This window comes from Tenrec ecaudatus, chromosome 1, assembly GCF_050624435.1.
Source record: "Tenrec ecaudatus isolate mTenEca1 chromosome 1, mTenEca1.hap1, whole genome shotgun sequence".
NCBI classification, from domain to species: domain Eukaryota; kingdom Metazoa; phylum Chordata; class Mammalia; order Afrosoricida; family Tenrecidae; genus Tenrec; species Tenrec ecaudatus.
The window spans coordinates 219,790,241-219,815,276 of record NC_134530.1 but is presented as its reverse complement, the minus strand read 5'-3'; the positions used below and the strand labels follow the sequence as shown (position 1 = coordinate 219,815,276).

General features: G+C 61.3%; 2 protein-coding genes across 2 annotated transcripts in view; both read right to left on the bottom strand.

Moving 5' to 3' along the window:
- Positions 1 to 358, bottom strand: part of LGR6 (leucine rich repeat containing G protein-coupled receptor 6) — a 134,219-nt gene extending 133,861 nt beyond the window's left edge. The window contains exon 1 of the mRNA XM_075540532.1: positions 147 to 358. Within this exon, the coding sequence (XP_075396647.1) occupies positions 147 to 358 (212 nt within the window). The remainder of the gene's footprint in view (positions 1 to 146) is intronic.
- Positions 359 to 2,942: 2,584 nt separating this feature from the next.
- LOC142437318 (receptor-type tyrosine-protein phosphatase V-like) lies at positions 2,943 to 23,848 on the bottom strand. The gene is made up of 35 exons (XM_075540531.1): positions 23,202 to 23,848; positions 22,766 to 22,815; positions 21,228 to 21,292; positions 20,841 to 20,889; positions 20,413 to 20,685; positions 19,953 to 20,222; positions 19,546 to 19,809; positions 18,040 to 18,294; positions 17,711 to 17,956; positions 17,292 to 17,567; positions 15,830 to 16,102; positions 15,049 to 15,312; positions 14,637 to 14,903; positions 14,080 to 14,361; positions 12,211 to 12,351; positions 11,731 to 11,941; positions 11,242 to 11,309; positions 9,514 to 9,640; positions 9,365 to 9,412; positions 8,842 to 8,935; positions 8,658 to 8,748; positions 8,481 to 8,557; positions 7,304 to 7,438; positions 6,599 to 6,721; positions 5,924 to 6,084; positions 5,672 to 5,807; positions 5,244 to 5,311; positions 4,994 to 5,150; positions 4,602 to 4,680; positions 4,442 to 4,518; positions 4,174 to 4,302; positions 3,963 to 4,073; positions 3,718 to 3,881; positions 3,360 to 3,495; positions 2,943 to 3,122 (listed from the first exon to the last, which is right to left on the bottom strand). The coding sequence occupies exons 3-35, from the start codon at positions 21,282 to 21,284 to the stop codon at positions 3,063 to 3,065; spliced, it is 5,169 nt and encodes a 1,722-aa protein (XP_075396646.1). The 5' UTR covers positions 21,285 to 21,292; positions 22,766 to 22,815; positions 23,202 to 23,848; the 3' UTR covers positions 2,943 to 3,062.
- Between the last annotated feature and the right edge of the window lie 1,188 nt (positions 23,849 to 25,036).

Here is a 25,036-nt window from a genome sequence, read left to right as displayed (position 1 = left end):
TTCCTGGCCTGACCAGTCGTCCAATCTTTATTCTGAGCTGTCGCCTCTTTATAGAAAGACCCCTCCCCAGGATGCCACCACCACCCCGCAAGCGCTCCCTGCTGCAGCCTGGTCAAGGCGCACGGGCGGTCGGGCAGCATACTCACAGGTAAGCCGTCAGGGGGTCCAAGTCCTCCGGCACGGCGGAGAGCCCGAGCTCGGAGCAGTCGGCGGACAGCATGATGCCATCCTCCTGGCAGTGGCAAGGGCCGGGGCAGGCGGCAGGTCCCTGGCCCGGCTGCCGGGCGCCGCCGACTCCTGGGGAGGCGCACAGCGCAACGCACAGCCACAGCGCCCGGAGCGCGGGCGGGCTGGGCATCTCGGCGGCCGAGCGGCGGGGCACCTGGCGGCAGCCGGGCGAGCGCACGCACGGGCGCAGGGGCTGCGGCGGCTGCCTCCTGCTCCCGCGCCGGCCAGGCGGGCGGGTGGCGGGCTCGGCCGTCGGTGGGGACCGCCCCGCGGGCTCTGCTTGGCGGCGGCGGCGGGAGCGCAGGGACGCTGCAGTCAGAGAGGGGCAGGCATTGTTGAGTGATCTTATTCAGTTTCACAGGCTGGGCTTGGCAAGGGAGGGAGACACAGGCGGAGGAGGAGTCAAGGAAACTTGCAGCGCTGCGCCTAGCTCTCCTTCCCTCCTTCCTTCCTTTGGAGCTGGCAGCAATTCCATGCAGGAAAGAAAAAGGAAGAAAAAAAAAAGACATGGAAGAAAAAGCAAAGCCAAAGAGAGCAGAGGTGAGCTTGTCGAGGACCTGCACTTGTATGGAAAGTGTCCCGGGTTCTGGGCCCTCTTGCCTTTGAGGACAAGCAGGGGGTCCCGTGGGAGCTGGAAGAGACCCTCTGGAAGAATACTTAATGCCCACCCCCCACCCTCACCCACGCCCTCTACTGCATCTAACACGTGAGGAGTCTGAGACCCTGAGAGAGAAGTGGCCTGTCCAAGGGCACACAGCAGAGGAGAGGCAGCCCAGACCTGGGACTGAGGGACAGCACTCTTCTCTCCTCTCCTGGGCTGAGGGCAGGAGGGCAGAGGGGCAGGAGGGGTATGTGAAAGCAGCCAGGCCCTGGAAGGTTCCCCTACAGGTTGGTATGGTGGGGGGGTGGGGGCAATAAGAAGTAGCCATTTCCACCAGGGGACACGCCCTAGTACCAAAGAAATAGAACTGGGTGTAGCTGTCCATCCACTGAGTGTCTGCTGTCTACTGCCTCCGTCAGGTTTAAGTCCCTGAGATCACCTTGATTCTGGCCCCTGGGACCCAAAGCCCAGGGACTCTGCCCAGCTGGTTGTCAATGACTGCTGAAGTCCACTGGCTGGCGCCACCTGGGGGCTCAGTGCTGCAAATTCACCAACACCCAAATTGGAATCCCAGAGCCTGGTGCAAGGCAGCCAGCCCCAGGGCCTTGGGGGCTTCAGTCCTCAGACCAGACTGTACTGCCTTCAGGTAGCCTCCTGCCTTCCTTTGCCTCTCATTCTGAGTGGTCTGAGCCCAGTTCCGGTGCAGAGCCAGGGCAGCCCCCGCGGTGGGTTTCCCTCCTCCCACCTTTGCCTTCCCTTCCCCTGATCCAGCCAGAGGGGACACCAGAAGCCTGGGACCCCAGAGGCAATCAGACTTCCTTTCAGCCCACACTGCCAGGCCATTCTTGCCAGCCCCATTGTCCTAAGGTCCCAGGACATGGGGTGGGGATGGCGGGGTGGGGAAGCAAACAGCCAGAGATGCTCTGAAGGTGGAATGAGCCTCCTGGGGCCCCAGAGAGACCTGCCCATAGGAACCTCCCTGGCCTGTGGCAGATGCTGCTTCTCTGCTGGCTTCAAACCCACTTCCTGTCCTGGGCCCTTTATTTCCCTCTCAGCTCCACCTGTCTTTCTGCTCCCACTCAGCTCCTTGGCTTCCCCCCTGCCCACATGCTTGCTGCTACACTGTGTGGGTCAGGCTGATGGGACCCAGTCAGCATGTCCACTTGGACGGTTCAGAGATAAGTCTCCAGCCTATCCACTGGAAGGTCATTGTGGGGATGACCCCACTCTGATGAATATGGTGTATGAAGATGAGGCCGGCATTCAGATTTGGGTGGGGCAAGGTGGGGGGCTCTGAGCCTGAACCCAATCAGGAAAAGCTGCTGTTTGAATGGAAAGCCCTCCCTGTCCCCTTCTCCAATCAGGCCCTGGGAAGTGTGAGCTAAGGGCCAGTGCGAGTTTCCTCCCTCTCCTGCTCTGGCCAGATGTGTCCCTGGGGACAGAACCTGCTGTCTGACCAGGAGGCCATCCACCATCATGTCAGCTGGTTTGTGGCAAAGCCCTAAAGTGTGGGGGATAAACTGTGTCCCCCCAGGACCTCACTCACAGACCTTTTGCTCCTGCAGGCTGTACCCTTCCCCACCCTTGCTGGACTCTCCCGTGGCTTGGAGGAGGAGGGTGAGGGAGCAACCTTGCCTGAGCAATGGGGAGCAGTGAGCCTTGACTCCTGCTCTTCCTAGTGCTCCCTCCCGGGAGAAGTAGCAGGCCCTGGCTGGGGGTGGCCACTGGGAAGGACTGTGCCTAGAATCAGAGGCGGCAAGGGAGTCAGGTGGCAGGACTGGGAGGTGGGGTTGGCGGCAGGCAGGGAGTGGCAGCCAGGCAGTGGCAGCCTCAATCAGGGAGACTATGGCTTGGCACCATAGGATGCCTGAGGTGGCGAGGCTAACGTCTGCGGGGCCTGGGGAAATGGAGGAAAGTGGATAGGGGCCCTGGTGGGGGGTGGGGTGCAACAGCAGGCAGGCTGCAGTCAGCTGGTCAGCCAGGTCCCCAGGTTCCATGATCCTTGTATTGAGCCCATGTCATCAAGTCTTCGAGGCCCTTTCTTTCCTCCTTGGGAGGATAAGGGACAGAACACACTCGACTTCACGCTTGTCCACGTGTCTTTATTCCCCACTCTGCCCTTTCCAGCCTGGGGCCCTCTGGGAGAAGTGGGTGCCGCTGGGCATGCATGGTCCGCACTGCCCAGCAGGGGACCCTCAATCTGCTCCTCAGCTGTGCGGTGACCGGTGCTGACTCAAGGAAGCTTGTCCCCCAGAGCACGGTTCAGACAGTTGTAGAGGTAGATATACTGCTCCTGGGGTCGGGGTGGAGGCAGCATGAGAAGGCAGTGTGAGAAGCCTAACCCCGACGTCCCAAACCCACAATCGCTTCCCTGGAGGCCCAGGGTTCTACCTCATCTGGGGCATAGAGTGGCCCACAGCGCCACCTGGCGGCCACTAAACCACGTGGCCAAGAGGCGTCCTGGAGCTGAAACTCGACCTTGCCCAGGTCCCCACCCTCCCTCCCTCAGCTGTACCCTCCGGCCTCTCACCAGCGTTGGCGTCATAAGGCTGCAGGCCTGTGACTGCCGCAGGGCCACGTTAAAGACGTCCACGATGCACTCAGCTGCCGCCTGCTGCAGCAACCGCTCCATGGCCAGGAAAGGGCCCAGCTGGGCCACGCCTTTGCTGCAATGGCCCAGAGTCAGCGAGCCGCTTTGGACCAGGCGGGGTGGGGTGTCCAGGCAGGTGGGAGCCCCTTTGGTGGTCAGCCTGGGCCCCGGCAGGGAGGACTGGGTCTGTTTCTCCAACAGCCCTGTGAGGCCGGGGAGGTTGTACCCTTTGACCCACAATCCAAGCCCAGCTCAGAGAGGGAAGGGTGCTGGCACCCTTTGCCCATGCCCCTGGCACCTGGAGTGGCTCAGCAGCGTCCCCTGCTTCCTGCTCTTGCCCTGGGAGCAGCACTCATCCACGGCGGCCAGGAAGGGGAGCAGGGTGGTGAAGGGCAGCTCACACCCAGGCTGCCAGGACGGAAACTGCATTTGCTGCACCTGCCGCTCCTTCCTGCTCTCCCCCTGCAGGCAAAGCCCCGTCAGCATCAGTGCCTGGGACACAGGGGCAGCCCAGTCTCCCCACTCCCTCAGCCCAGTACCTACGTGTGTGACTCTGAGTAGGGTGCAGGGCCAGCCCAGGGTGCTGCTATCCGCTACCCAGTGCACCGTCACCACAGCCGTCACAATGGGGCGCTTCTCCGTTGGCCAGAATTCCTGGGGGCCGGGAGTGGGGGTCCCGAGTTGGCTCCAGCACTCCACCCTGGACCCCTAAGCCTCCCATCCTGTCCCTTCTCCTCCCCTCGAGCCCCCTCACCTGCTTCTGTGCGTCGGGCGGGCACAGGGAGACCAGCACATGGGCCCCGTGCTCCCACACCAGCTCCCAGAGCTCCTCCGGGCCCGCGGGGCCCGTCAGCACCACGTGGTCTCGGCCAGAAGGCCCACCCTGCGGGGCACAGCTCGTTGGCTCCAGAGCCTGTGGCCGTTCCCTGCCCACAGCTTGAAGCCCCTTGGTAACCCCAGCCCCAGACAGGGTCAGTCCCATGGGGTGGGCGAGGAGAAACAAAAAGGCAGCCTCCTCTCACGGGAAAGAGCCAAGCTTCCGGCATCTCGTCAGGGGAGCTCTCTGCCAGAGTTGGAAAATGCTCTTCAGAGCGGTCATCTGTGGGAAGACAGGGAGGCTGCACCAGATGCCCCTGGCCCGCGCCTGCCCTCCACACCCCAAGCACCGCGGATGGCACTCACAGGAGACGCTGCGGCGCTGCTCACAGCCAGGAGGGGGTGTCGGAGAGCTAGCCTCTTCCTTGATGGCCTGGAGCAGGAGCTGCATTGGAGAGGGGCATGGAGGCTGGGCCAAAAAAGGACCACCCTCATTGCCGTCGAGGGGGTGCCCACTCACAGCCATCCTGTAGGGCAGGGTAGAACTGCCCCTGTGCGTTTCCGAGACTGTAACACTTCACGGGAGTAGGAAGACCCGTCTTGCTCCTGCGGAGCAGCCAGTGGCTTCTAACTACTGGCCTTGTGGCTCTCGCAATTCCATTGTAACCACTATGCGGACAGGGCTCCTTGGAGGCTAGGCAGAGGCCATGGAAGTGGCAGCCTGGCAGGGGAAAGCTGTCCTCTGTCCCGAAGCGTACCTCGTACTCCTTCAAGAAGCCAGCGTTGGCGTTGGCCGCCCTTGTGATGCAGGCCTGTGTGAAATTCTTTATGGAGATGGGCCTGCACCTGGGTGAGGGGTGCAGAGGGGAAAAGGCAGCCCAGCTTCCCCAGCTCCCGCTCCTGGTCTTCTCAGGCCTACAGTGGGGAGGTGGACAGGAGTGGAGTCTGTGTTGGGGCACAGGGTAGCCACGCCCCCTCCCACGAGGGCCCAAGAGGGGGATGTCTTACTCTGAGGTGTCCGAGGGTCCTTCCAGAATCTTGTTCAGGAGGCAACTGTGCAGGAAGATGTACTGGCTCTGGCAGGGGGACAGGGTAGCCACTAAGGAAGCAGAGAGGCTTGACGGCCCCCAGCCTCGGCCCCCAGCCTCAACCCCCACAAGCCAGTAGGGGGTTGGGGTGGGCGGAGGACACCTGGGGACCCTCCCGCTGCTGTTCTACAATGTCAGAGCCCGTGGGGACCTGCTCCACCTCACCTTCTACAGAAAGGGAACCGATGTCAGCATGAAGTGGTGACCTGTGCGACCCCCACCTCAGGGTCCTCTGTGTGTGATCCCTCCCCCATGAGCTCTTTGCCTGGTTCTCTTACAGCCCCTCCCCCCACCACCACAGCAGCCTCCTGGGTTCCGGCTGCCCCGCCCAGCTGCTGTGGCTCTCACCGGGGTTTGGATCATGAGGGGCCGGTGCAGCCGGAGCGCATACACAGCGTTGAACACGTCCACCATCCGCTCCTGCTCTAGCTGCTGCAGCAGCCTCATCAGGGCCACGAAGGTGCCCGTCCGGCCCACTCCCGCGCTGCGGGAACAAGGCCCGGGAAACTGAACGGGGACAGGGCTACCGGTGTCCCCCGAAGGCTCCATCCCTGCCACCTCCAGCCCAAGCCCAGGCAACAGGCCTCCCACCTGACTCACCTGCAGTGCACCAGGGTGGGCCCAAAGCCCTGGGTGGCCCGGGCCTGCTCCCGAACCAGCTCCACAAAGGTGAGCAGAGAGCTGGGGGCCTCGGGGATGCTGTGGTCAGGCCAGGTGGTGAACTGCAGCTGCTTCACCCTCCGCTGGTGGTGCTCAGATGCCTGCATTCAGGAAGCAGGGGGGTCAGGAAGCCCACTGTCCCCAGCCCAGAAAGCACCCACTGATGCTCCCCTAGGGGGGTGTCTGGTTTCCCTCTCCTCTCTACCAGGGTGGCTCCAAGTCCCTGGGTCTTCTTCTATCACGAGGGTGCCCAGGCAGATGGGTGATTCTGGCCCCAGGCTCCTGCCCCAGGAGGCCCCACTGGAGAAGCAGTGGGGTACCGGGGTGGTGGGGTGAAGGGAGGCCTGTTCTGAGGCCTCGAGGGCAGGACCCTCCTGTCTTGCCCCTGCTACCCTGGACTCCTGGGCTGCTTTGGCCACCCCCTTCACCTGCTCTGTGCCTCGTTCACGCTCCCAACCCCAGCTGCCCAAGGGAGCCGGATCCCTGGGCAGTGCTGTGTGCCTGGGGTCCTCGGGAAGGTTGTTCTGGGGACCCAGGAGATGAGGCACCCTTCTTGAGGTTCTCAGTGCTATGGCACCCCGCCCCTCACCCCGCTCGCCTCCCTGGGACACGCACATGCTGCAGCTGGAACTCGCGTTTGGTCCACTCGTCCTCCGGCTCTTCCACCAGGAGGTGGATGGTGATGTGGCCCAGAGTGATGGGGGTGGAGTCAGCTGGCCAGTAATGCTCACACAGCACCTGGGCCCAGACAGTGGGCAGGGCAGAGGCTGAGCACCAGCCCCAACACCCCCCCCCCCACCACCACCAGCTTTCTGGTCCCTGCTACCTGGCCAGACATTCTTCTCTGTCATGAACTCCAAACTCAAGCACCAGAACCCCAGACCTCTCCTACGGCCTGGGGGGCTCTGACTGAGCCCCAGGCTCCTTAGTAAAACAGAGAGGCCCTAATCTAGTGGCTGGAGGACAAACACTCCCCATGGTCACCACTCTGTCTCAGGAGGGCCACGGAGACCCATCCACCTGGCTCGGTGAAGGCGAGGGTGCCCAAGACTCCTCCCCTCCATGCCGCCCTGAGTATGCCCCATCCTCTCCAGGCCTCCTCTCCCGACAAGAACCAGCAGACACAAGAAGCAGCAGGGGTGCTTGGCGATAGAGCCAGCTTCTCACTTCTCACACCCCACTGCCTCCCAATGCTGATGACAGCGGGGGTGGGGGTGGGTGGAGTGGGACCAGCCTCCACCTGGCCGGCCTCACCGCAGGTAGTCCTGCCAGGGAGACGTGCGCCCCTACTGGCCGCCCGGGCCCTGACAATGTGCTCACCCTCCCATTCTCCATGCCCACGGTCAGCATGACGATGGTGTGGACCTGCTGCTCCCACACCAGCCGCCAGAAGTCCTCCAGGGTTCTCTTGAGGGGCCCCTGGGTGGCAATGAATTCCTGCGGGTGGGTGTAACCCTGGCGTGTGGGGGCAGAGGACAGGAACGTGTTAACCAGTGAGCCCTGGGTCCCCTGGGCCCTCCCAAGCACCCTGAGGTACATCCACCCCCTCCCACCGTGTGGCCTCCAGGAGTAAGGACTCGCTGGGCACGCCGATATGTGTACAAGCATGTGAACATGTGTGTGCAGCGAGTAAGCAAACATGGAGGGGGAGGGTCCTTCAGAGATACCACCACCACCTCCCCTAAGGGCTATCGTATGTGAAACAGAAAAAAAACAAATGGGCCCAAGGAGTCTCCCAGCCCACCCTCCTCGCCCACCCCAGAGGGACCTTCCAGAAGCCAAGCTCTGTGTTCTCCCATGCTCAAACCTCTGCGTGGCTCCCCATGGCCACCAAACAAAACCCAAAGCCTCAAGCCCAACAGCCCCTGGGGTTCCTGGCTGGTGCGGGCAGGTGTCCATTAAGGTTCTTTCTACAGCCGGAATGTCCCTCCCACCTGTCTCGTTCCCACACATCCACAGTGTGTCCATCCTTCAAGACCTGACAGATCATGTGCTATTCTTTCCAGAAACCCCTGCTTTTGGGGGTGCGCCAACTGCCTCTCCTTCCCTGTGCCCTGAACCCCAGGCTGGTTCCCGTATTACAGCACTGTCGCACGCACACCACGTGTCCTCCCCTGGGCTGAGGGAAACCTCAAAGCCAGCCCAGCCTCCTGCAGCCCGTGACAGGGCCTGACATACACATACAGGCTGGGTGCTCGTCAGTCGACAGGCTCGCGGCAATCCCATGTGTGTCAGCACAGAGCTGTGCTCCACAGCTGTTCAGAAGCAGATCGCCAGGCCTGTCTGCTGAGGTGCCTATAGGTAGACTCAAACCACCGACCTTTCGGATAGCAGCTGAGCCCCAGTGTCTCTACACTCTGCTGGGTGGACCGAAGGAACCTGAGCGGTGACCCCCCTCCCACCACCACGCACGTCCTCCTAGAGCTTGGGCAGGAATGTGCCCACCCCGGCCTTCCTCCAGAGCCAATGCGTCCACAGGCACTGCAGCAGCCCTTACTGGGATGAAGTTGGCATTGATGTAGTCAGAGTGGGGCTCTCCCTCCAGCTGGATCAGCCTGACCCGAGAGTGGTCATCTGCATAGGGTGAAGGTGGTGCCCTCAGTGCCTGGCACCAGCCCCACCCCCATGCCAAGCCCTGCCCTCTGCACATGCCCCTCTCCTGCCCCTAGCTCACAGGGCAGCACATGTGGGTAGCGGTTCTTGGTGGCATTAGCTGGGTGTTCGGCCTCTAGTCTGGGCTGTTCCCTGCCCACCTCCTTCAGCTCCTGCAGAGATGGGGGCAGGCAGTGGTGGCTGGAGCAGGCCCCTCCCCCCCTCTGGACATGGCAGGGTGACAGCACAGGGGCCTAGTGCCTCACCTCAAATTCCTGGAAAAAAGCCTGGTGAGCACGTGCACTCTTGGCCTCATAGCTCTGCTGGAAGCTCTGCATGGGGACTGGCCGGTGGGTCCGTCTGGGAGGAGTGGGGAGTAGGGCTGGAGTGAGAACACAGGACCCAGGCACCAGGCCCTGGCTGGGGGTCTACATGCAGGTCTAGCAAGTTCAGCTCCGCAAGAGGGCCACCGGTAAGAAGGGACCGCTGGGGCCCTGGGTCTGCATCGGAGTGGTAGAGGAGCCTCCCACCCCCACCCCATGGGGTCTGGAACAGGACATCACCCAGGGGCAGACAACAGGCCTCACAGAGGAGAGAGAGCACGACACAGATGGACAAATAGAAGACAGTGGTCAATCTGGGATGGAGGTAGAGAAGGAGGCAGAATGGGCCTGGAGGAGACCCCTCCCCAAAGGTGGCTAAGGAGGAAGAGCAGGCAGGAGGGCTTCGCAGTGTCGCCTGGGTCCCCCCAAGATCAGCCTCTCGCCAGCACCCCCGAGCAGTACTCACCTCAGGTTATACATGGTCAGCTCTTGGGAAAACTGATTCTTTTTGGCCCTGCATAGGGAGAGGAGGGGAGTGGAAGGCAGCCCTTGGGGCATTGCCCACTCCCTGGCCCCCAAGTCTCCTGCAGGGCCCCAGCCAGGTCTCCCACTCACCTCTGCCCTCTCACTCGCAGCCAGTTCAGCAGCCCCAGCACGGCACAGACCGTGAGGATACAGCTCGTTGTGATGCCCACCACCACAGGGAGGGGCACCGCTGCCCTTGAAACACTGGCCCGGGGCTCTGGAGGGGGCAAGGACACAGGAGCATGGCAGCCTTATCCCCACCCTGCCACTGCACACCATCCTCCCCAGGGTGTGGGACCCTTGGGGCAGAATGGACAGTGACCTCTTCCCCAGGAGTCCCAGCGGCCATGCTAAGGGCCGAGATGGCTATGGGGGTGGGGTGGGGGTGCGTGGGACATGCTGGGCAGGCACTGAGAACCCCCAGCAAGCCCTCCCTCAAGTCGGAGGCAGGGGCCAGCCGACAACAAGGAGTCCTGAGAGGCAGGCACCGATGAGCGTGCCGCAGCTAGCCAAAAGGTTGGTGGGTTGGACCCTTGTAGAGGCGCCTGGGGACCTGCTCCTGAAAGGGCCTGCAGAGCAGTTCAGCTCTGCATGTGTCACACGCGGGGCACCGGGGGTCACGCTGGCTGACCTGCAGCTAACAAGCCCCCTGTTCAAGAACTCTGCAGCCTCTAGCCCGCCACGGCCACTGAGCACCTGGTATGTGACCAATCCAAACTGAGGTGTGCTCACAGTGTTGATCTATTGACACTTAACACACACACACACACACACACACACACACACACACACACCACCAAGTCACTTCCAACCTAAAGCGTCCCTATAGGTAGGGCTTCCCAAGCTTGGTCAGTCTTTACAGCAGCAGACAAGCCTCATCTTTCTGTCAAGGATGGACTGGTGCATTTGAACTGCCAATCTACGGGTAGCAGGCTCATGCTTACCCAAATGTTAGATATTTAAGGAGAAAAAAGAATGCGCAAGATATTATTGGCTTAAAAGTAAAAGGATAAGACGACTCATCTAAGACCTAAGAAACCCTGTGGGTTTCTGAGAGTGTAACTCTGGATGAGAGCAGGAAGCCTCTTCTTTCTCCCTTGGCGCGGCTGGGGGGTTTGAACCGCTGAGGTTATAGTCAGCCGGTGAGTATGTCGTCAACTATGCCACCAGGGATCCTAATGACTTCAATAGCTTGGTTTACATGAAATATGCTTTCAAAATCAATTTCGAATGTTTCATTAACTTTTTTTCAATGTGGCTACTCTAAAGACAAACTCACCATCATAGTGGTGATGCCGGCTCCTGGTGACCCTGCAGGACAGGGTAGAACTGCCCCCTGTGGGTTTCCCAGACTGTCACCCTTGACTGGAATTAAAAGTCTCCTCTTTCTCCCGAGGAGCCACTGAAGGTGTTGAACTGCTGACCTTGTGGTTAGCAGTCCAAAGTGTAACCACAGTGCCACAAGGGTTCCTAGACAATGCTAAATGCATATCCCCAGCTATGGCTGGCCGTGTATTTGTAGTGGGTCGTGCTCTTTGAGAACCTGGATGGCCGGGGCACCCCGCTGTGAGGGACATAAGGTGATCCCAGACCTTGGCAAAGAGCCTCACCGAGGACTCTGTCTCTGCCTCCCACCAGCCTGACCCGGAAGCCAAGAGCATCGTCATCACAGGCTTCTGGGCCTCTCAGCTCTGCTGGGCAACACGTCCCTCCTGGAGTTTAACCTTAGTCCCTCCAGCTCCTGGTGGGAGGAATCCTCAGAAGAGGAGTCCCCACACTCCTCTCCCCCTGCGGGGCCCTGCCAGGTGCCCGCCCTACCTGAGAAGGCTGAGAAGGAGATGATGGGCTCGGGCGGCCTGGACCTAGAAAAGGCGGCAACGCTGAACCTGGGCAGAGAGACGGTCCTTGTTGGGCAGGCGAAGGAGGCCGCAGCTCCCAGGAGGCAATGAGCAGCAGACACACAGCAGAGCTTCCTGCCTCTCTTTAGAGGCTGGATATTGAGCTACCCGGACCCCAAGACCAAGACTCCCCCAGCGTTCCCCCTGCCCAGTGCTGAGAGCAAGCATACAAGGACACCCTAGAAATAGGTGGCCGAGCGTCGCTGCATTGGCTCATACCAGCTGAAAAAGAGCCCCCGCTCCCCCTTTCTGAAGTGTTCTCCTTTTTGTCCTGCCCACCAAGATGCCCAATCAAAATTACTCTGCTCTTTATTGTAAGTTAGTCCAGCTCTTTAGAAGAGAGTCATAAGCAACCTATTAAAACCTACAACCGCTGCTCATGCTGCCTGCCTCCAGCCGTAGCCCTCACCTATACAGGGCACCTGTCTTGAGCTGCCCGTTACAGATCTCCTGGGACTGGTCACAGTCTTCTGTACCGATGGGCACCAACCAGGATGCCGGCACAGCCCAGGGCCCCGGGTAGAAGGGGTTGGGGAGCAGGACGGCCAGGTAAGACTCCTGCCCCCCATAGTAGTGGTCATACCACGTGCAGTTGATGGCTTCCCGGGGCGGCTGGACCACTGGGAAAGGGGGTAGGGGGAGACAGACAGGGTCAGCAGAGGGCCAGGCCTCTCTCTCCCCCAGCTGCAGCAAGGTGGGCCTGTGTCTCTGACACACTCCCCCCTACACAGCCCAGCAAGTGCTACATCCACCAGAGCAAACATGGAGGGGGCTCCATGCTCATGCCACCCACGATGGAAGCCGGTCTTCAGTCCCTGGGCCCCCTCTCCTACCCCAGACCAGGTAGCAGCCTGGTCCCCACTCACCCGTTCCAAGGGCCAGCACTCACGTGACATGTTGGTGGTAGCAATGACGCCATACCACTGGATCAGCCCGTCACTGTCACCAAACATGCCTCTTGGGATCACCACACCCATCCCCATCTCAGGCTCCAGCTCGGGTGCCTCGGCTAACTCTGGGGGCTGCCAGACTGGAGAGAGAGTGGAGGAGAACAGAGACCTCATTAGGTGCCCAAGCCCCGCCTTCTGAGGGAGGGGCCAGCCTGTGTTTCCCTGGAGCTTGGCACAGGGGCGAGCACACAGTAGGCCCTCTGCGAGTGGCCGGTGGATAAAATCGAATCGGGGGTGGCAGTTCCTAGGCTTCCCAGCACGGCATCCACTTCTATATCTAGGAAGACAGGGGTACAGGGATCAAAGCTCCTTTGGGGTGACCAGGGTTTGACAGCTTGGGGAACAGCGGGGCTGCATAGCATGGGGTCCCTCAGCTTCCAGTGAGGGCGATGGAATGCGTGGGGAGGGGATAGTGATTCCACAAGACGAGCACAGCTGACGTCACTGAACTGGACGCGGACGCAGCATTGACATGGCAACGGTCTGTTCCATAGGGGAGGGCAAGTCAAGTAGTACTGCTACCGAGTCACAGAAGCCCTTTGTCAGCAGGACTACTGGCAGGTCTCCATCTGAGGCTGTGAACATCTCAGGCCTGAGCTGCCTCCTGTTTGGCCTTTCCCTCAAAGACGTCGGTGCCCTTTGACTGACACCACGTCACAATGGCAGCCTGGGTGTCCTCCAGGGACTCAGGCTGTGCGCCTTTAAAATGCCAGGAGTACTGGTGACGGAGTGGCTGTGCATTAAGTTGATAACCCCAAGGTCGGCAGTTCAAAACCACCAGCCGCTCTGCAGGAGAAAAGACAAGGCTTTCTACTCCCGTAAAGAGTTTGTTTCTTTTTAAAGTCACGTCTTCCATCGAGTCAATGCCGACTCATAGACTATAGACGCATGCACTCAACGGCAGGCTAGAGCAGCCCGTGTGAGTTTCTGAAACTGTACCTTTTCATGGGAGTAGAGAGCCCCGTGTTGCTCCCGAGGAGCTGGGACCCTGCAGACTGCGGTCCAGCGTGCAACCACGCACTGTGTGTCAAGGGCTCCTGGCAGAGTCACAGTCTCAGCAGCCCTGGGGCAGCGCTACCCTGCCCTACTCGGTCACTGAGAGTCAGAGTGGGCTCGATGGCGGTGGGCTTGCATTTGGGGGACAGAGCGACTTCTGAAGGGACAAGACTAAGGCCCGAGGGAGGGTGGGGTGAAGTGCCCCACTGACATTCTCATTGGGAATTCTCGCCCTTGTTTTCCTCCCAGCATGAGCAGGTGCACCGTTGTGATGGAGAAGAACATAAAATTCCCTGGGACAAATTTCCTGGCTTTTGTTTTTCTTCTCGCTGACGCCATGTGCAGTGTCCTGAACACATCTTCATACAAAGCCACGACGGCTAATCTGCGTCCTGTGAGAAGAAGGGTCTCCAGGATGCCTTGGGCATCCACAAACCTGTCCTCATCGCCTTCTGAGCCAACCTCTCTGCCAGGAATTAACTGGCCAGGCAGATCCCCTTGAGAGACAGACAGGTATGAGTGAGAGGCCTGTCTGCAGCCTCTGCTCCTGGCAGCTTTGTTTGGAATACACTTGGGCCTGTGGGAGGGAGCTGGGACCCTGGTAGCAAAGCACCCTGCCTTGCCCTGGCCCTGACATGCTCTTGCCCTCCTGGGTGCTCAGTTCCTCCTGCCACACAGGAGTCACCATCTCCAGATCAGGACAGAGGACAAGGTTGGGGACCGGGAGCATGAGAACTCCAGGTGGGCAGTGCTGGAAGGGGCCTGAGGGGACAGAGGTGGTGTCCCCGGGGCACTGGAAAATGCCTACCTACCTTCAGCAGAGGTGGCGCACACCACGGTGACTGCCCGGCTCCACAGCCCGTTGTGAGCCAGCGTGGTGAGGCTTAGGCGGTAGGAAGTGCCAGGCACCAGGCCGCTCAGCTGCACTGCATCCCCAGAGGTGTTGGCACGAAAGATGAGGCGAGCTTGCCCTCCTGCTGTCAGCTGCTCTGCCACCACAAGGCAGGTGCCCACGTCACCAGGGGGCACCGTCCAGTTGAGGGTCAGGCGGGTGGCCTCAGGCTGGCACTGCACGTCCTCCACTGGGCCAGGCTCTGTGGGAGTCCAGGTCTCTGCTGTGGGTGGGGGTCAGATGCAACATCCCCACCTAGGAAGGGACCTGGACCAGGGTCTCCCTGGCATGTGTGCCCACAAAGGGGGGGTCTGGGCACCCGGGCAGGGAAGCACCTTCTCCTTTGGATGTCCCTGCCCTGTGGCAGGTGGCTTCATCACCCACCCAAGGGGGAGGAACAGAGTAGCCAGTGCCGCCGACTGGATGGGGGCCTGTTTCTCAGGGCACCCCCGTCTTCCCCGGCAGATGCCAACATACCAACAGGTAATACCACGGAGTGAGTGGAGGCCTGGAGCGGGCCCGCCTGGCACAGCACGGACAGGGAGAGGTTGCGGCCAGGTGTGAGGCCCCTCAGGATGAGGTGGGCTTGGCCGAGCACCAGGGGCTCCTCCCAGGAGAGGTGCCCAGCCTCTGAGAGCTGGGCGTGGCACTGCCCCTGCCCCAGGGTGCTGCTGGCCCAGGCCAGGTTGACCACGGCACTGCCGGCCTGCATGGAGACCAACAGCTCATTGGGCAAGAGCGGGGCTGTGGAGTGAAGGGGAGAGGTCAGGATGGTCAGAGGCCAGGCACGCCGCCCAAAGCCCTTGGCGGGGGTGGGAGGGGGGATGAAGGTGCCATGGAGGGGGAGAGCCCAGGGGTTGGGGAAGCAGCCTGTCTCACCCCTACTTACAGGTCCAGCCGGAGACGTTGGCTGCCATGGCCTGCAGGGGCCCAGCCTTGGAGACCACCTCCACCTCGTACTTAGTACCCGGGGTCAAGGCCAGAAAGCTGGTGCTGTCCATCTCCGGGCCCATGGTGCTGCTGCCCACCCAGACACCCGCCTGGTACAGAGTCACCTGGTAGCTGTCCCGGCCCCCAGGAGCATGGGCCCAGGACGCCCGGAGCTGGGTGGGGCCTTCACTGGTCACGTTGACCACAGGCGGGGCAAGGGGAGCTGCAAGCGGTGGGGAGAGGGACACTAGACACCAAATCCCTGACTGTCCCCCCCTTCTTCCCCGCATCCCAGACCTGATGGGGAGTCAGAGACCCCCGAGTCCTGCAGCCCAGCAGGCACCAAAGCCGCTGGGATTGCCGGCTGCCCACTGTGTATTCATCAGTGGCCCTCCTCACCGCTCGCCCCGCAGAAGCAGAGTTAGTCTGGGTGGCACTCGAGTTAAGTCATGTGCTTGTCTCAACCCCAGCACTCAGGGCCCCGTCCCACCCAACCCCACCCTTTCACCACGTGAAAAGGTCTGCTACCAGCGAGCCAAGCCCAGGATTCTGCCACCCTCTGGAATATCAGAAGGGCCCGGGGATTTCTGGTGAGGGCCATGGAGTCTCCTGGGACTTGGGACCTGAGCAACTAGGCCCCATTGCCTGCTCCCAAATCACAGGGAGGCTCAGGGGGCCCGCAGCACCCTGGGAACCAGAACGGAGTGAGTGGGGCGGAGGGTGGCCGGGAGCACACTCACGCGTCCAGCCTGTGGCGTTGACAGAGCTGCTCTCATCTGGACCCCGCACGGTGGCCAGCTGCACCAGGAACTCGGTGCCTGGGGCCGCCGAGGACCTGGAGAAGTTCTGAGAGTCTGGAGCTAGCGTCTCCTCAGCTTCCAGAGCCAGGGGCGCCAGGCGGTAAAGCCGCAGGTGGAAGCCATCCCTGAGCCCTGGTGGGGGGCTCCAGGACACCGTCAGGGTGGGAGGCTGGTGGACAAGGGCCAATCTCAAGCTGGTAGGAGGAGCGGGGACTACAAAGATAAGGGAAAAAAACCGAATCCATAGCTGGAATCCCCGGCTTTCCCTGTCATCTCCCTCAGTCTCCAAACAAGCTTCCAAATGTCCTCGCAGGACTCCAGCCCTTTCCCAGGGCCACCTCGTAAAGACAAGCCCTGACGTCCACTCCCAAGCCCCAGGTCCTCTGCAGGCGGCCAGGAAAAGGCTCACACCTGCCTCTGCAGAGAGTCACACTGCGCCCTGCTCTCTGTCTCCCTGCAGTTGTGCCCTGTGGTGGGGTGGGGGTTGGGGGAGCCCGGTCTCCGCCTCACGTCCCTGCAGTGGCCTTCCCTCCCACTGCGGCCTTAGTCTGAAGCTGCTCCTCCTGACCTTCCCAAGCCCTTTCCACTCCTCCTCGGGGAAGCCCTCCCTGCCTCCCAGGCAGGCACCCCTTCTGTGAAAGATTAGGACGAACCCATAAAAGCCCCTGTATCTGATACCTGACCACCGTAACCTAAAAAACAAAACAAAACTGCTTTTAAGGCAGTTTCACATAGTTCAAATGAATAGACACTGCATATTTCTGGAAAACATCAACTTGGCATGATAATATGCCACTGAAAATAATGAACATAACTTGCATATAAACCAGCTGTTGGCTTGTCAGTCATCATTTCTAGACTGTCCTGTTTGTCAATTTTAGTCTCGGAGTTACCCTCACTCTGAGAAAATGGTAGGCAATCATTAAATACTTGTTGGGGAGATAGACGCGTGGATGGGTGGATGGAGAGATGGATGGAGAGTCGGGTGAGTGAGCAGGTAGATGGATGAGTAAGTGGGCTGATGGATGAATGGTGAGGGCAGGTGGATGTTGAGGGTTGCATGGACGCATGGATGGATAGGTAGGTGGGAGGGCAAGCAAGCAGACTGATAGGTTGGTGGGTGAGTGGGAAGATGTATGAATGGGTGGGTGGATGGGTGGTGAGTGGGCAGACAGGTAAGTGGGTGGCTGCATGGGTGGGTGAGAGGGGCAGTGGATGGTGGGTGGAGGTGGATAGGTGGGGGGATGGTGACCAGATGATAAGAAGTGAAAGTGTTTGCAAACACACTCATGAAAGGCCTTGTGCTCGAGATGGTAGCCCACCGAAGGGCAAACAGCAAAGCAGCCACCCTCCCCCCACCCGCCCAGGGCTGCCTCCCCAGGGGCTGCAGACAGGAGCTCACCAGCACAGGCTCGGGTCCGCTGGATGCTGGAGTTGAGGTTCCCAGCCCAGGCCCATACAGACACCACGTAGCAGGAGCCAGGCACCAAGGCACGCAAAGTCCAGCTGGAAGTGTCTGGGCCCATGCTGGCAGGTCTGCCCGGTGACCTCTGGGTGCCCTCCTGATGCCAGGCGATCATGTAGCCATCCCGCTGCCCTGGTGCTGGGGCCCAACTGATGGTCAGCTCAGAGGGGCTGTCCCTGCTGGTAACTTTCAGCAACTGTGGGGCCAGTGGCCCTGAAGAGAGGGGGTGGTTTGGCCAGTGTCTGTGGTCTTGTGATGCCCCTGCCCAGCTCTTGGGAGCCCCTCCGCCACCCAGACCCCCCTCTCCCAGGCTCAGCCCCACAGTCCAGGGCCCAGGGATGGTGGCTGGCACTCACTGGTGTGGCCTTTGAGGCTCTGGGTGATGACTCCCCGAGGCGAGGCAATATCCACCCGGTAATGGGCACCGGGCATGAGCCCACAGAAGGTGATCTGGGTGGCACCGGATGGCACGGAGATATTTCCAAGGAGGCCTGGGTCACCGCTGGCATAGAGCAGTGCCCGCCTCCCCGCCTCCCTGGTTGCCTCCAGCTCATCCAGCTGCAGGGTGGCACCATGGTCTGGGCTGGGCTGGGCAGCAGCATCTGGAGAAGACGCAGACCCCAGCAAGTGAGAACCCACCGCCTCTGGGTACAGACGCCCACTGGTGCACCCAGCCCGGACTCACCATCCAGCCAGGCACTGGCCTGGGCCCAGGCGTCATAGGGCCCGGCCCAAACCTTCAGCTCCAGAGCATAGTGTCCAGCAGGCAGGGGTCCTGGGAATGTGACATTGAGGTCTCCAGGGCCCAGAGTGGTGTTTCTCTCCACCGGCCCACTTAACCTCAGCAGGTAGCCATCCCGGGCCCCAGGCCCAGCCTTCCAACTTGCCCTGAGCTCTGGGGGCAGAGGAGTCAACACCAGCTCCAGTGGGGTAGAGGGATCTGAGGGGAAAGAGGCAGATGTGTGCAGAAAGGTCTACATCGCTAGTTCTCCGCCTTCCTAACGCCGTGACCCTGTAATACAGCGGCCCATGGTGTGGTGAGCCCAACTATACAATGGTTGTCGTGCCCACTCCATCACTGTCATTTTGCTACTGTTATGAATCATAATGTAAATATCTGATAGGCAGGATGTATTTTCATTGTTACAAATTGAACATAATTAAACATAACAAAAGCATAGTGATTCATCACAAAACAATATGTAATTATATATTGTGAAATATATATGTGTTTTCCAATAGTCTTAGGCGACTCCTGGGAAAGGGTTGTTCGACCCCCAAAGGGGTCGTGACCCACAGGTTGAGAACCACTGGTCTACACAGAGTGAGACAAGCTCACCTCGATCTGGGCCAGCCTCTCCCTACAAGCCCGGGACCTCGGTCCACTCAGACGCCAGCAGCCACCTGAGGCCAATCTCCGGGTGGCAACTGGCATCCATCCACCTGACTGCGGGCAATAGTAGGAGAAATGATCTGCCTGAGGCCACACATGCTGCTCGCACGACTAGCCGCATCCCCTTTCCAGGTATAAAAAGGAGCACAGAGAAGACAGGTGGTCTGTCCAAAGCACCCCCACCCCCAGCAGCCAGTCCCGTGAGCAGCAGGACAAACTGCCTCCTCTCCACACAGCCGCCAGTCAACAGAGCTTCTCGGTGTGAAGTCAGCCGGGCTCTGCAGGCGTCCCGCAGGGTTCCCATCCACTCAGTCACCTGCAGGCAGGTGACCTGGGGCTCTTGCCCCCCTCGTGCAGCCCAGCTACCCTTGGCTGTAGAATGGGGGTGACACCACTAGCATGGAGACCCCCCTGGCTGATACGCTAGACTACAAGTCTAAAACTGGGCGGGTCCTTCAGAGGAGTGGCACCCAGAAGACAGGGTCACAGCCTTGAAGACCCTCCCCGGAGCAGGCGTGCTCTGCACTCGTGTGTCGGAATGGGCTTGGCAACAGCTAACAACTGCCACCCACATGAGGGGCATGAGACGCCACATAGCATCGGCATCATCTTCTCAGACAGACACTTGTACCAGCCCACTGGAGGGGCACACCTCCCTCCCAGACAGGGAGGCGATGGATGTGGAACTCCATGGGGAACAGTGCCACCCAGACCCTGTGGTGCCCCACAGGAGGCCCTATCCCACCCGTTGGATCCTGGCCACTTGGTCCAGCGCTACCTCCCCTCACGGGTACTCACAGGTCCACTCCGTGGCATTGGGTCCCACTGCCCGATGGGGGCCAATGGCAGCAGTAAGCATCAGTTGATAGGGGGTGCCCGGAGAGAGGTCCAGGAAGGTGTAGTTGGAGACCCCCTGCCCCACGACTGCGCTCACATTGGTGCCCTCCAGGAGGTCCATGAGCAATAGATGGAGCCAGGCGGCCCCCTCTGAGCCGTTCCAGAAGGCCTGCAGGATGCCAGTGCCCAGGGCTCGCAGCTCCAGGTGACCTGGAGCCAAGGGGGCTGAAAGGGACCAAGAGAGCAAAGTCAAACACTGGGAGCCCAGGCCAGGCCACAGCTGCCTGTGAGCCTCTGGGCTCACACTGCCCCCCTCCTACCCCCTAGCCTTATCACCGACTGGGGCCTTGGCCACACGCCCATTGCACCTGTCCACTGGTGGATGCTGGTCTTTGCTTGGAGGCTGCCAGCCCAGGTGGAAACTTCTAGAACATACTGGCTCTCGGGTGTGAGGTCTCCAAAGCTATAGGCCCGGGTGTCTGGGGACACGGAGATGTTGTGTACCAATGTCTGGGATGCTGGGTGGGAGAGCAAGAGCCAGTAGCCATCCTGTTCCCCGGGAGCAGCACCCCACAAGGCCTGCAGACTGGTCGGGCTCCCAGAGCTGTGGAGCTGCAGGTCTCGGACCGCCATTGGGGCTGCAACAGAGGCAAACGAACCACCAGGGTCAGAGGGCGAGGGGGGTTACCTTCGCCTTCCGGGGCTTCAAAATAGGTCACGTGACCTGGCCTGGCCCTCCTAGACACTGTCTGCATTGGGCAACCCTGCCTTCTGCCTGCCCTCCAGGGCAGCCACCTCCCACCAGTGCCCCGCACGCAGACCACGCACCAGTGCGGGTAGTGAGGGTGGCGGTAGCGTTCTGCGCACACGGTCCAAGGGCAGTCACCTCCAGCCGGTAGCGACCCCCGGGCACCAGGCCCTGAAACTCAAAGCTGGATGCGTTGGTGTGGCCCTGAAGCGGCTGTCCCTCAGGAACACCCAGGGGGCTCAGGTGGGTGAGGTGGAGGGCGTGGCCAGGCCCCCCTGACTCGAGGGCTGCCCAGCTCACAAAGAGGCTGGTGGGCTCGCCCTGGCTGCTGATGTTCAATTCCAGGGGGAGTCCTAGGGAAGGGGGGCTGCCATCAGTCTCCCATCACTCCATTGGCTTGGAGGAGGAGGGCAGGCCAAGAAGGGCCTGAGCAGAGGCAGGGTCTGCAGGAGAGATTGACCCCGCATCCTGTCCCCAACCTCCCACCACCCCCACTGCAGACACCCACCTCTGTTCTCCCTGTCTGGGCGCCCTTCCAGGGAGGGGCATCCATCTTCCTGTGGAAGGAGGGAAGGAGGAGGGGAGGAGATGGATATGGAAGCCCAGGTGGTGGTGGGGGGGGTGGTGGGAGGCACAGAGTAGGACCCCAAGAGGTTTGCCTCTGGCCGGACTCTCCGCAGCCACGGCCACAGGGTCATATGGAGGGAGGACAGCCCCTGTGCAGGCCAGCAATCGGGTGTCTGGCTCCACTGGCTTGGTAGGAGGGAACAGCCTCCGCTCCTGCCTAATGCAGGCCAGCTGTGGGGCCCCGAGGAGAGGCATGGGCCTGGGGCAGGCCTGAGAGAGCAGGGGTCCCAACCGCCGGACCTGCCCCCACCGCCCGTGCCCACCTTACCTCTGCTCCGACACCGCAGAGCCAGAGCAAGACAGGGAGCAGGACTGGGGGCCTCATCCCAGAGTCTGCAAGGGACGGTTGGAAAGCAGGGGGAGGAGTCAGTTCCCCACACACATACACACCCCCGCCCCACCAGCCCTCCCCTTGCCCTGCTGGCTGGTGGGCGGGCAAGGGTAGCAAGGCCAGAGCTGGAGGCTGGCAGGGAAGGGCAAGGGGTTTGCTCTCCACCCTGGGACCCTGATCCCCGCCTGTCCCCCCACACACCCACCTACACAGACACACACGCCTGCCAGGCCTTGGCAAGGCACAGTGAGGGGGGTGGGGGTGTGCGGGGGCTGGCTCAGGGCCCAGAAGGTGGACAGCACTGTAACTGAGAATGCAGACAAGCCCACCTCCTCCCTCTGCCTCCCACCCTCTGCCCCACTTCCAGGGAGGAGAGGTGGCCCTGTGCGTGGGTGGAGGCGACAGGCTTCCTATTCCCTGACCCTGGGAGAGGCTGCGGCCCCATAAGCGAGCAGGAGTGAGACAGACACAGCACGTGTGCACGTGTGCGTGTGCGTGCGTGTGTACGTGTCGGCGTGTCCCTGTGTGCAGGGTGGACGGACGAGTCCCTCTCTGGGGCTCCGTACAGCTCCAGGCTCTTGTTTCAGAGGCTCAGGAACTCACCTTGAACCTCAGTCACCTCCAGGTCATTGCCGCAGGAGGCAGCCCACCTCGGGAGAGAGGAGGGCCTGGCTCACAGGGTGTGAGGAGAGGAGCTGGACTTGAACCTGGAACTCTGATGCCACTAAGCAGTACCCCCTGCCTGCTCCTCACCAAATCCCCCACCCATAGGTGCCCTTTAATGGAAGACCTCTGAGCAGTGGGTCTCAGCCTCGGGGCTTTTGCTGGTCTCCTCGAAACCTCCCACCAGTTCCCAGGCCCCTCCCGCCCCAGCAAGCGGGCTGCCAGGTACTGCAGAGCCCTGGGCTAGATGACACGGAGCCTCCACCATCTCCAGCTGCTCCCCCAGGTTCCCCCTACCCCCACCCCCAGCCCTGACTGTCAGTGGAAGGCGGGCAGAGGAGGGAGCCTGGAGGGAAAATGGCTCCTGGCCCTGGGAAGGCACCCAGAGCTCAGATGCAAGCTCAGGAAGTAGGGAGTGGGACTGCAGGAAGCCCACAGGTAGAGGAGCTCTGGGCATAGAATCCCAGGGCCCAGACCCAGCAGGGAGGCCCGCTGCTCTGAGGCTCAGTCAGGGACTGCCCGCTGCCCGCCGCCCCCACTGCACCCAGCCCAAACCTCAGAGGCGCCCGCTGGCGTTGGATGGGGGCCTGGGACCAGCAGGCCACACGCATCACATTTTCCAGGCTGTGTGCGCACGCTCCTGCATGTGTGCGTGTGTGTGTGTGTGTGTGTGTGTGTGTGTGTGTGTGTGTGTGTGTGGTGGGGTGAGCAACCAGGGAAGCTGACTGAAAGGGAGAAGCTTCAAGTCTGGCCAAGGGGCGGGGGGGCGGAGGGTGGCACTTCCTACCCGGGTCCCACCCTGCCCCCCTCACCTGAAGGCAGCACCTCACTTTGCTCCTAGTGGAGTCTTGACACACGGCAGCTGAGGGAGGAGTGGACACATGGTCATGCAGGACCTAAGCAGAGGAGCTGCACCCCAGAAAACACAAGTGTGACGACACAAGGGGTCCCAGACCCTTCCCCAGGGTCCCCACCAAACAGCAGACTCCACAGTCAGTACCATGAGCAGAGCCTGGCGGGAGCACCTGGCCCCAGAAGACACACAGGCTGGTACCCCCACCCCCCACCCAGTCTGGGGCAGCCCTGGAATGGGCCCCAAGTTGAGCAGCAGCCTCCTCAAGCCAAGCCTCTCCATTCAGCACAAACAGGACCAACCCCACTGGCTGTGCCTCCTGCTGTCCTCCACCCCCCATGACAAACCCACATCCTCTCCCTAGAGAGCCCCGGGCCGCCCCAGGGTTTGAGCACCTTACTGGTCCTTCTGGAGAGCCAGCTGGCCCAGGCGGGCAGGTGCAGGTCCAGGATTCCCAGCTCCCAGTGTGAGCCTGTGGGGCCTCTCCCCACGATGTCCTTACAGCCCTCTTCCGGCTCCTCCCCTCTTGTCCCACAGGCTGCAGCCTGGCCTTGGGCATCCCCCACGCAGCAGCGGATGACAGCCCCAGGCAGGCTCAGGCCAGGGTAGCTGCCCACACCTCCTCCCACACTGGGGGGGTGGGGGGGTGTGAGGTCACCAGAGCCAGAGAGGACCTGCATCCCACTGTCCAGACTTTGGGAACGCAGTGGGGGTGGAAGAAGTTGGCCAGGGGAGATACGCTGCATGTGTGTTTATAGGCAGGGGTGGGCCAGGACAGATAGAGGTGTGTGCACACCTGTGGGAGTCTGGAAGGAAGGGAGAGGCCCTGGGGAGAAAGGGCGCCATGGTGGGGCAGATGCTGAGTGCCCGGCTCCAGGCTATGAGAGGGAGACAGGCTCCAGTGTGCCCTGACGCCCTCCAGGAAGGGACCTGAGCTCTGGCCACTGGAGAAGGAGCCAGTCAGGCTCTCTGGCCCCCACAGCCAGGGTGAAGAGGAAGGGCAAATGCCCCGCACCAGAGGCACCCAAAGATGGCCGGGGAAACTGGGTCAGTGGGGGGATGGGCAGCTAGGATGACCTGGCATGGGGCTGTGGCCCTGGTACTAGGGCAGTGGGCCCCCTCCCTCCTCAGCCTTCAGCTGGCCGGCCCAGTCCCACTCCCCACTCCCTATCAGCCCTTCTCACCAGTACCTCCTCCGGATTCTCCCTGCCTCCCGGATGAGCCGCCGGATCCCAGCTCCCTGACTCCCCCACACAGCCCAGGGACAGGCCTGGGCCTGTACAGATAGGGCAGAAGAAGCTGGCCTAGGCTGGCCTTGGATTGGGGGGTGCTGGGAGCTCTGAGAAGCCACGTTGGGTCCTAGAGCGTTCTCAGAGATGGGCCAAGGAGGGGTTTCAGGAGGGAGAATGAAGAACCCAGAAGTCCTTACCCCTAATCTTGGCACTACCCCAAGACCTTCCTCTCCTTGGAAGCTCAGGGGTGGCTGCCTGTGCCCCTGAAGAGCCTGATGGGGAGCTCCCTGCTCCTTGGGTGTTGCCAAGGAGAAATGACTTCTGGGAACTCTGGATAGGCCTGGCCCAGCTGAGGGACCTGGGGTTGGGGAAGGCCTGGCGGAAGGAGGCCAAACAGTTGGGGGAAGGTGACCCCCCAGCTCAAAAGGGTGAGCGCAGCAGCATGGGTGGGCTAGACATGTTGCAGCAGAGGGGTCTGGGGATCTCTTCCGGCCTCTCTGAATGCCTTCTCCTCCATAGGGGCTCCTGGGACATGGGGGGCGGCCTGGAGGTCCCTGGGTGACTTTTGCCCTCCAGAAATGACCCACCTCTGGGATGGGCTTGCCCCAGGTTCTATCCTCCTGACAGCTGGCAGGGAGGAGGAAGGGACAAGGGACATGTGGTTTCTGCCACCCAGATGCTGTTCCCCACCCCAGCCCCTCGGCGTGCTGCTCCTGGCTGTGCCCAAGGCAGCCGCCTCCCAAGCCTGGCATCATTTACCAGGCTGACCAGGAGAGGGCGAGGAAGAGGAGGTGGCTGGGTAACTTGCCCAAGGTCCTTCTTGCGTTCTCAGGGCTCAGGGGTCCCTGGTATTTAGTCTCACCTCGGGAAAGCAAGGCTTCCTTTAGAGTGAGGAGATGGGCTCGATCCACCCAGGGCTGAGCAGATTCTGGGCCAGGGGGGTGGGGGTGGAAAGAAGTCTCCCCTAGACACCTCCAGGCCTCCTCTCCTCCAGAGAG